The sequence below is a fragment of the Ptychodera flava genome, chromosome 9 (genome assembly GCF_041260155.1).
Source record: "Ptychodera flava strain L36383 chromosome 9, AS_Pfla_20210202, whole genome shotgun sequence".
Taxonomy (NCBI): Eukaryota; Metazoa; Hemichordata; class Enteropneusta; family Ptychoderidae; genus Ptychodera; species Ptychodera flava.
This window is the reverse complement of record NC_091936.1, coordinates 42,698,430-42,710,477: the sequence shown is the minus strand read 5'-3', so window position 1 is coordinate 42,710,477 and position 12,048 is coordinate 42,698,430. Positions and strand designations below refer to the sequence as shown.

The 12,048-nt window shown below is 37.6% G+C and overlaps 1 protein-coding gene across 1 annotated transcript in view; it reads left to right on the top strand.

The window, feature by feature from the left end:
- The first annotated feature begins 5,698 nt into the window (after nt 1-5,698).
- The window catches only part of LOC139141326 (zinc transporter ZIP12-like), a 17,360-nt gene continuing 11,010 nt past the window's right edge, over nt 5,699-12,048 (top strand). Inside the window, exons 1-3 of the mRNA XM_070710955.1 lie at nt 5,699-5,745; nt 7,053-7,221; nt 7,753-8,037. Of these exons, the coding sequence (XP_070567056.1) occupies nt 5,699-5,745; nt 7,053-7,221; nt 7,753-8,037 (501 nt within the window). The remainder of the gene's footprint in view (nt 5,746-7,052; nt 7,222-7,752; nt 8,038-12,048) is intronic.

Genomic DNA, 12,048 nt, shown 5'->3' with positions numbered 1-12,048 from the left:
TAAGTACATATGGTTCACTCCTAATCAATTATCTAATGTATATATGCCAATGATCTTTATTGGTTTCAGAACCTAAAACAGGCTTACAAAGCTGTATATACTTCATACTTTTTATCGTGAATGGAAATTATCTATCAACATTAAGCAAACAAAAGTTATTGTGTTCAACAAAATCATCTTCTAAAAGGAGTTACACTCACTAACAATGGAGTGACTCTTGACTTAGTGAAAGAGTACTGTTACCTTGGTTTTGTTATTACCGCAAATGGTTAATTTAAAGGAATTTTTGCTTTCTTAAACTGAAGGCAATGCAAGCTCTTTTCAGCCTTCGTAAGCACCTTCAATATGGTTCACTTTCTGTAAAAGCTGCTTTATCACTCTTTGATAGTTTAATTGTTCCTATTATGACATATGGCTGCGAAATATGGGGACATGAAATTAATGACAAGTGTAACTTTCTCAAAGATGTTAGTATCTCTTACTATAGATTTATCCTTGGAGTCTCTAAACATTCACCGTCTGTTGGTGTTCTTGGACAGCTAGGTAGATACTGAATTCACTTTATGGTGATAAAGCACATGCCCAAATACTGGCATAGATTGGTTTTATCAGATGACATCTTACCGAGGTCTGCTTATACATCCAGGTTGAATTCAGATTGGTACAATTATATACAAAGCATATTGAATTCCTAAAGTGGGAGGGATATATGGACTTCCATTTGCAATATAAATTCTACAGTTAGTAATGTATACAGTGTATATGATAGTTTATGTGAAATTTATGAACAAACATGGCTGAGAAATATTCATAATTATACAAGGAAGTTTGGAATACAGAATAATAAGCTCCGAACTTACAGACTATTTAAGACAAATGTTTAAATTGAAAGTTACTTTTACATATAAAATCTTTTACCTATAGGAAGTGGCTGACAAAAATAGGACTTTGGGATCATAACCTTTAACTAGAACTGCGTAGAAGGTCAATTCCAAAAGATTCTGCAAACATTGTAAGTCTTTAGTTGAGGATTAATTTCACTTTGTAATAAAATGTCCAAAATACAGAACTAGTTTTTCTTATTCTATTTTCATCAATTGCCGTCTGACAACGGAGGATCGCCGGTTGAAAACATATATCGATATCCCTTCTTTCACCGGATTATCGGCGTTTACATAGAAAACAGAACGATCGCCGGTTGAAGTCAAACACCGATCCTTCCCTTAAAGTTACATGTGAAAATGTGATTTACGCTTCAATTAAGGGCGAATCTATAACGCGAACTTGCCTCGGAAGCTTACTTCGGCATACGACTGGAAAGCTTCACTTTGAGTCAGATAATGCTATGATCTAATTGTCCAATCAAGTCGATTGACATTGATGCGTTGCGTCATCTGATTGGTTTATGTCTACTATCGTCAAATGTCGGATCCTGTGATTCGTCTATTGTGTACTACTGGTTCACCTTATACCATTTCAAGCGACCGGCGACGACTTTGTTTGACTTACAGGGGTCGGGAGGAAAGAAAAGAGGTAATTTTTAATTGTTTCAAATTTCTTGAAAGTCAAGAATTTATGCCACGATAAGGATTTACAATGGAATACGGACGTTTACGTAGTTGCAATCTCGGATTTACCAAGTTCACTGAATGAAACCGTATAATGCCATGAGGCTAGTATATGGTGGACTCATTCGACTCACTATTCAAGATAAAATGTCGCTTTGCTTTACCCTTTGTGATTGATCGTTTCTCTCGCCGCTCGATCGCCACACTTTCTCCACCATATACTAGCCTCATGGCATAATAAGGTTTCATTCAGTGAACTTGGTAAATCCGAGATTGTAACTACGTAAACGTCCGTATTCCATTGTAAATCCTTATCGTGGCACAAAGTCTTGACTTTTAAGAAATTTGAAACAATTCAAAATTACCTCTTTTCTTTCCTCCCGATCTCCGTAAGTCAAACAAAGTCGTCGTCGGTCGCTTGAAATGGTGTAACGGATGAACCACTAGTACACAATAGATGAATCACAGGATCCGACATTTGACGATAGTAAACATAAACCAATCAGCATGATCAGATGACGCAACGCAACAATGTCAATCGACTTGATTGGACAATTAGATCATAGCATTATCTGACTCAAAGTGAAGCTTTCCAGTCGTATGCCGAAGTAAGCATCCGAGGCAAGTTCGTGTTATAGATTCGCCCTTAATTGAAGCGTAAATCACATTTTCATATGTAACTTAAAGGGAAGGATCGGTGTTTGACTTCAACCGGCGATCGTTGTGCACGTGTTTTCTATGTAAACGCCGATAATCCGGTGAAAGAAGGGATATCGATATATGTTTTCAACCGGCGATCCTCCGTTGTCAAACGGCAAAAAATCGCCGCCTTCCGGCTGTTAATAATGAAAGCCCATATATATATATATATATATATATATATATATATATATATATATATATATATATATATATATATATATATATATATATATATATATATACACACATTTTAGCACAACTAACTATAAATTATATCTTGTCTGAACCGTGTCTCGTTCAAGGTTGAGCAAGTTTTGTGTTACTAACTGTTAGCGGAGATTAAACTATGTTGAGAGGACTGCCGAGGAAATGAAATTCCAAGATGTTATATTGCTAATGTTTATACTGCTCTTCAACTTCAAAGAAGAACAAAGGACAAACACCATGTAAATTTTCGACATCTTTCTCGGGATGACTGTGCCACGGACCGTTTGACTGCAGTGAGCCGGGGACCGTCGCAGATTGTGGCATACGTTCGACATAAGATATTCTTTCGTTTAGATCAACCCCCCCCCCCTCCAAAACAAAAGTTTAAAAGTACGAAATGTTGATGTCCGCTTTATAGTACACCTATATAGATATAGCTACTAAAGGATATGTATTCCCTGGCCACATTACATCGTCAAGTAATCTATCGAATTTTCGTACAAACCGGGCGTCATATTGCATAGGAGTGTCAAACGAATATCGGTACGTACTTTGATACAAATACTCCTTTGAGGCATGGTGACTTATTCTAGTATTTGAAGTTTGAAATTTTAATTTGTCTCTGAATTTTGAAATTTCTAATGTGTGAGATACCATCCCAATTGGCATCCTATGTTCAAGTTAACAAGGCTGTCATCTCTTGTTAAACAAGCTTTCCTGCATAAAATTGGCAGGAAAAGGTACCAATACGTTACCATCAAACATAGGTCAGGTTATTTTAGTAACATCATGGATGCCCAGCACCAATACACAGATGAAGAAATTATTAACATGCTTAATTTCTTAATCGACAACATATTTGCTAAGTTTGGTGGTATGTGCACCACTTCTTGCTGACTTATTTCTCTATTCATATGAAGCAGAGTTCCTACAATCTCTCCACAAAGCAGGGTCTAAAAACTTGCAAGGCGTTTTGCACAGATATATTGATGATCTGATTATTCTAAACAATCCAGACATATCAAATTACTTACATTATATCTACCCTGATGAGTTGGAAATCAAAGAAACAACTGAGAGTAAGGACTCAGCTTCATATCTTGATCTGTTCTTACAATTTGGTACTTATGGGCTACACACTAAGCTGTATGAAAAATGGGATTATTTCGATTTTGAAATCATTAATTATCCACACTTACGGTCGATATGATGACATTGTGGCCAAATATGACACCTAGGTCACTCAAATGATTAGCGATAGCATTCCCGGCTTTGACTTATTGAAGTGATTCATATACTGTATCACTTCATAAAATATTTAGAATATTTAGGCAATTTTGGGACCAATCCTGGCGGGTGTAGCATGCTATTGGGGTACGCTTAGCCATTCCGGACACCTGGTACCACCACTAACTATCAGTGGTTCAGGATGGTCCTACTTAAATTTGTAAATCTCAAAAGTCCCATGGACCTGATAATGTATTACCTTGAATGAAAATTATTATTAGACCAGTTTAATGTCGTATTTATAGTGCATTGTCAATGGGACAAGAAGCTTCTTACACTTGAATTTCATTTGTTTCGAGCTTTTAATATCTATTTACTTTATTTACTGTTTCAGTGTCTTGTAAGCCCTTGGGGCTGGGTGTGGCAACCAAGCTGTTCAAGTCTACACACGACACTTTAGTAAATATATATTAACGTAACATAACATAACATAACGTAAAATTTGAATCATTATAATGACATAAATAACGTCCGCATTCATGTGAACAGAATAAAGGATCGAGGTACAAGGATAAGATCCTATTCTAATTATTGTAAAAGGTTGTGAATGCAACTGTTTTTTAATGTGATATGGCAGAGTTGTCGCGATGTAGCAGTGTTATCGCGATGTAGTGGAAGTGTCTTTGTTACCTTTTCAAGGGCATGAACACTTTCTAAAATGCATCTGTATACCCCATAAAACAAGGTGGTTGACAGCAAAAGCAGTGGTCGTGGCGGTAAATATTTTGCCCGTTTTCGACAAAAAATACCGTTTGAATTGGTCCATTCAAGAAATATTTAAATCAGAATAACAAGAATAAAAAAGTAAGTAAGGTCTGAAACTTTAGGTACTGGAGGTCAACTTTAGCAACATAGCAGAGGAATGGTTCGATGCGGTCTTTGAGTAGGTCTGCTAATATAAAACAGTTCATGAACAATAACAGGAAATGACTCATAAGCTGTTTCAGTTACTGCCACCACTCCTACAAATAATAGGTACACTGCATACAAATAGGTTGAAGGTCATAAACCTCTTACTCAGATGTGTGGGCTGTTTCAATTACTGCCCCCACTCCTGCACATTTGCAGGATTTCCCCTTTTTCTTACCTCATTTGCATATTTTTGAAACTGACATGTTCATTTGAACAACGTCACATCTCAACCCCTGGGTCTAACTGTACACCAAATACTAAGATGGTAGGTGTGGCGGTTTGGGAGCTTTTGCGTGTGACGGACATACATCCGCACATACATACATACATACACACACACATACATACATACATACATACATACATACATACATACATACATACATACATACATACATACATACATACATACATACATACATACACACACACACTACATACATACATACATACATACATACATACATACATACATACATACATACATACATACATACATACATACATACATACATACATACATACATACATACATACACACATACATACACACACACACACGTACATACATACATACATACATACATACATACATACATACATACATACATACATACATACATACATACATACATACATACATACATACATACATACATACATACATACATACATACATACGTACGTACGTACGTACGTACGTACGTACGTACGTACATACATGCGTACGTACGTACGTACGTATGTACAGACGCCACCGACTCACAATATAAGCTCTTTTTGGTATTTATATACATATCAAATATGAGCTAAAACTCACCAAGTTTTGTCGGATAAGATGCTGCGTTCAGTGGGGTTCATGTTCGATAACACTTCTGTAAAGTTTCTGCCCCAATTTTACAAAACTTGCAGAGAAATCTCCGTTACCTTTTTCGAACTGAAAAGGCCATTGGGACGTCCTATTCTAATATATGTACATGGATTATGTATGTGATAGCGTATGAAAAAGTTTTCTTGCATACATGCCATGGAAAGTATTCATCTTATCTGAAGCTAACTTTGAATCTTGGTAAGTCTTATCTCTGGAAATCAGACATTGCCAACACTAACGACTACTTCTTTACAGTATATCATATACATTCTAATCCATGTACATGTTTTAGAATAGCATGTCCCAATAGCCTGTTTTAGAATAGAACGTTCTGATAGCCTGTTCAGTTTGAAAACGGGAACGAAAATTTCTCTGCAAGTATTGTAAAATGGGGGCAGAAACTTTACAGAAGTGTAATCGAACCTGAACCTCACTGAACGCTGCATCTTACACAACAGAATTTGGTGATTTTGTTGAGAAAATGGGTAAAATACTTACCACCGCTTCTACTGCTTTTGCTGTCAGCCATCTTGTTTTACGTTCTTAATATTAAAATATGTTCAAAGCTATAGTTTTAGATGACCAAACTTACGGATTCCATTCCAGACAACTATCTTTTCCCTATCCAAGCTATCCTGCACGGTGTCAAAGGTGTCGTTTTCACTCAAAAGCTACACTTTCTTTCTTAGGTACCCCTGGATTACATGACTTGTTTTATAATTACTGAACAAATACCAAGTTGTAGTTAGTTGTCTGAGTTTAACAGTGAGCTCAGAGACTTTGTCTGTCACAGTTCTTTGTTCTCTGTCAAGCTTGGCATCTTACATTGTCCCCAATTGCAACTTGTCTTAAACTCTTCCAGAGAAATTGCCAGTCAATTATATGTAACACCAGCTACAAAATCTGCGATGATATATATACATGTGTGACAATGCAACTCAGAAATACATCAGCACTTCTCAATGCTGTTAAAAAATTAATGGTTAATGATATATCACGCTGCGATCACGTGATACAGTAGGACACTTTTTGCCAGGGGTGCCACTCCAAGAAGAATTCTTTGTACGCGTTTTAACAGGGTTTACGTCAGCAGGCAGTTTTGGTCTTGAAAGTCATCATTTCATAGCTCAGGAAAATCTGAAATGAACATGTACCTGTTTCAATAAAAGTAAATAAGACTGATACATGGAAAATTCCTTGCAGTTTTACCTTCGTTATATCTCATCATAACTATCACATAGTTTGACACCCCCGGACATCAGGTAAGAAGATCCTCTCGATTCGGAGATGATGTATTGCAGGCAATAAAGGTTTCTCTACACCTGGTACGCTGCTAGTAAGGCAACGCCCGTTGGTTTAAGAAGACTACTTTTAACTCTACACAAAGTTCTCTCTATATTACATCTTGTTAAATTTCTGACAGAGACTAAAAACTTCTTCTCGTTGCAAATGGCCAGTCTTGTCACTGTATTCATTTTCGCCACTTTGTTGGTGGTCTCCCACAGCCACTCAAACACAGACCCATTCCACGATGTTATCGACTACTTGGAGAGTCTCGAACCGAAAACGGAGAAGAACATCACCCTACAGCAAACCGAAGAGATGAAACAAATCTTGTGGGAGAGGGTCCAGTGCCAAAATATAGACTTCCAAGGAAATACTACCTGTGAAGAAGTGAGTAAACAAGTTTTGAGTTCCGTCTTTCAATTGTGTTCTGAACTGACTACTTGCTCGTTGTTTAACCTGCTAAGCACCCATTGCTGACTCCAAGAGATATTGCAAAGTATAAAACTTTAAATGTTGTCGTAATTTCTTTCCAGACTCCGTGCGATTCGAATCGGTGCGCTGTTTGGTTAATTGACAATCTTTATGGTGCGGTGATAGCTGACACCCGACCTCTATGCGCTCACAAGGTCACGGATGAAAAATTAATCGTTTTCTCTGGTACATTTCTATTCTAATTAAAACGAAAACGAAATACTGTTTAGCCAATATTAATAACTTTTTTAAATTCAAGAATCGAGAAAATCATCTTTATCGTCGATGAACGCTGGCATGTCAGGAGTTAGCTTTAACGATGTATGCATTGCCGAAATGAGCTCAGTCTTTCAAAAATTAGCAACCAAGATGGCTGACGAAATATACCTACATGCATGGTGAAACATTCCCGTTATATTTCCTGCGTATATTCATGTTCTTTTGCAGTGCTTGCCAGTTGAAAGCTTGTTCGACGTCATCGGTGCTGATGTCAACTATGGTTTGAATGAGGCGCAATACGAGAGAGCAAGTGTAGTGCTGGTGTATTATTTGTCAGACTTGGGGAGCGTGTGCAAAAAGATTAGCGACCCGAGTGCAAAAGATTACGACTTCTTCGTAGGGGAGATGCTCGACTACGATGGTCACAGCAACCCAGAGAGACACACCGACCATGACTACGCACACCTCCTCTATGACATCAATATTACATACGTGGCTGAAAACCATGCAAAGGTAAAAAGAAAAACGGAAAAAATAAATATCTTGATAGCTATTTTGTTTGGACTTTGCCCGATCGTACGATCGGCATCTAGCACAGAGTAAGTAAACAATTTAATACAAGTACACTTTACTCGTACGGAGCGGCCATGTCATGAATAAAGAGACACACATGACCTTTATATGTTTTCATGAAATCTGAGAAAAAGTTCCTTTTGGATGGGTTTGGGCGAAACTATTGTAATGAAAGGGTTAACCGAGCGAGAGAAGGAAATGATCAGAAGAACGAACTTAGTGTAGAATTGCTGTTATAGTAAAAAGTACATAGATTTAAAATGAAAAAGAAAAAAATCTTAAAATCGAAAGAGAGTAAGTAGCCAAGAGAATGGACAAATATTTCAGTTCGTTTTAGCTGAGAGATTAAGATGTTTAAATTTCAGAAAATTAGTTTTCAGAGTGCCGGCAAAAGCTTGAACCGACATAGCGATTTTTCAAATGAGGAAACGTCGCCATTTTCTTAGCATACACTGATACTAACCACCACTCACACCGATCGATCGACTCGGAGCTGCCAATACACACAGATCGGATTTTCACGGAGGAGTAACTGTTAACGAAAAGATTTATTCGGCATATAATTTGGTCGGCCTACGTCAGTTTTTAGTGCACTAGTGAAACAATAGAAGAGTACGATTATTTTTTTTTGAGTTCTATGATTTTCACTTCAGCAACCGACCTTGAATATTTCGGTAATTAATTACACTCCAATGCAAATGAGAAATGAATAAACAGTGTAAGAAGTTGCATTTAAATTTGTGGGTGTATAAAATCTTAAAGTCAACTGAAACGGTTAAATTCCAGGTAAACCGTGCTATGTCGATGGTTTTGGTGAGTTGATACGGTACGGCCATTGAGCGAGTGAGTCAGGGTGGAAGGATGTGATCACGTGTTAGTTATTGCTTGTGCATTTATTGCAATCACCTGCTTTCCGTTCATGCAATACTCCACGGTCAAATACTCGAAGACCACGTAATAGGTCATGGCGTCAGAGTTTTGATAAAATTCAGACTTAAATGTCTAATTGATGTTACTCAGTTGATCAGAGATTGTCGTATTCTGACCGCTAGTATGTGCGTGATTGTGCGTTTTCACGATAATATTCCCCCGGTCAGAATCCATGACGTCAGCAGGCCTAACGCATTGTAAACTATGCACTTAGGCTTTGGTCTTGACATGCTCTTCGGCACGCCAAACATTCCACATTATGGTAGCAACGTATACGGTATGATAAGAAGAGTAGATAAAAGAGTTGGGGCTGTAATTTAAAGGTATCATTATTATTGAACTTTGGCAATGCCGTACAAAGGGCAAAAAGCGACCCTAAAACCTCATAAATTAAACCAGTCACGCAAACAAAAAACTATATTTGGTCCCGATATGAAGATCCATTGAAATGTCTACTAAAAATAAAATTGATTTGTGAAAACTATAGAGCCACAAAGAAAGTATTAAATTATTTTGAAGATTCTCAGAGGTTGTCTATTACCGAGAATTTCAACAAATAACGGAGCTTGCATGATAAACACTCAAGTCATAATTAACAAACAAACAAACAAGCAACCTAGCTACGAAGGGGGAGGGTAGTGGCTCCATGTAACATGTAACAAGATGGCGTATTCATTAATATTAATAAGTAGTATAAATATTCATAAGCTCATTAATATTAATCATCTGTTTATTACTGTTATTATCAGTGATAATATGTTATACCAGTGAATTACTGTTCATAGCTGTTAATACTATTTATTACTGTTATTATGAGTGATAATACGTATATACCCGTGAATTACTGTTATCTACTGTATCTACTGTTCATAGCTGTTAATACTGTTAATAACTTATATTCAGTGATAATATATATATAATAATAATAATAATAAAGTACATTTGTAGTGCGCCTAATCTCTGAACAGAGCTCTAGGCGCAATAGTGACAATACAATATAACAGAGGAAATGTTGAACCACCGGGACTGGAGACTACGTAAACGAAAAAGGTTAAACTACTGTTTAAAGAGAAAAGTCTTGAGGGAACGGCGGAAGGAAAGGGTAGAGTTGGAGTGGCGAAGGTCAGAAGGAAGTTTGTTCCATAATGCAGGGCCAATGTAAGAGAAAGATCTCTCGCCAAAAGTCTTTGTGGAAACTCTTGGAATACTGAGAAGTCGAGAATCTGAGGAAGAGCGGAGTTGTCTTTTTGGAGTGTATTGATGTAGAAGTTCAGAGAGATATTGCGGTCCTGTGCCCGCAAGTGAATTGAAGCAAGTAGATACAACTTTGTAGTGGATACGAGAACTAATAGGCAGCCAGTGTAATTTTTGCAAAAGGGGTTGTACATGATCATTCTTTTTAGCATTACAGACGAGACGAGCGGCAGCATTTTGCACTCTTTGCAACTTGTCTATAAGCTGTTTAGGGCAACCAGAAAGGAGACAATTGCAATAATCTAAACGAGACAGAACAAGTGCAGAGACCAACGTTTGAGTAGCCTGTACGGAGAGAAAGTGACGAATAGAGCTAATTTGTCTAATTTGAATGTATGCAGCTTTGCAAATATTCCGCACATGTTCACACATACTGGTTCTGTCTCAGGCCTCTCAGGCCTCTCAGCTAGGCGACTGATGCCGTATGTTGTGGGTTCGAATCCGATTGAAAACTATCCGTATTCATGTTAGAGTCGAGTGTGACTCCTAGGTTTTTGACACTGGGGGCGAAAATTATATCAAAATCGCCAAGAATTATGGATGAAGGGAGAGATGATTTGGCAGCTTGTCTGGGTGAAGATATAAGTATTGCCTCTGTTTTACTGTCATTCAACTGGAGTTTATTCGATGTCATCCACTGCTTGATGGCAGTGATACAACTTTGCACAGATTCAACAGTTGATTTTATTTGATCGATTGTGGTTTCCTTGTATAATTGATTGTCATCGGCAAAGGCGTGGTGATTTAATGAGTATTTTCTGACGAGGCTAAAAAGAGGGTCAGTGTACAAAACAAATAGGACAGGTCCAAGAACTGAGCCTTGCGGGACACCAAAAGAGATAGATGATGTTGTTGATCGTATGCCATTGATAGTTACAGTTTGAGTTCTGCCTGAGAGGTAAGATTGAAACCAGGATAGAGCAGTTCCGGAGATGCCAAAAGTATGTTCAAGACGGTGGAGGAGGATGCCATGATCGACAGTATCGAATGCAGCTGATAGATCTAAGAGAGTGAGAATATATACCCGTGAATTACTGTTACCTACTGTATCTACTCTTCATTGCTGTTAATATTGTTCATTACTGTTATTATTGATGATAATATGTTCATACCCGTGAATTACTGTTACCTGCTATATCTACTGTTCATAGCTGTTAATACTGTAAATTACTGTTATTATGAGTGATAATATGTATATACCCGTGGGGGGAGCGTAGAGAGCGCCCTCGGGCGACGGATCTTCCAGTCAACTCCCTCGCGTCGCCCACAGCACGGTCCCTCTTTTGTGCCCACAGTATTTGATACTGAGACTTTGACTTGAGATTGAACGAGCATTTTGATTTTGAATACACCCTCTTCAAAAGAAGCATGCCTGCAAGTTTACTCCAGTGAAAAAACACATACATTATTATGGTGGTTTATTGCTATTAATTAAACGATCCAAGATGGCGGCAATACTGTGACGTTCCTCACAAAAGGGAGGGAGAATGAGAGATCGGAGATATATGATATAGATAAATAAATAGACAGACAGACAGACAGATAGATAGACAGACAGATAGATAGACAGACAGACAGACAGACAGACAGACAGATAGATAGATAGACAGACAGTCAGATAGATAGATAGATAGATAGATAGATAGATAGATAGATAGATAGATAGATAGATAGATAGATAGATAGATATTCGATTGTGCGTGACAGTGAGAGAAATATTGTGCGGAGACAGGTGAGTAGAGTGTGTCGGAGACAGTACGATAGTAA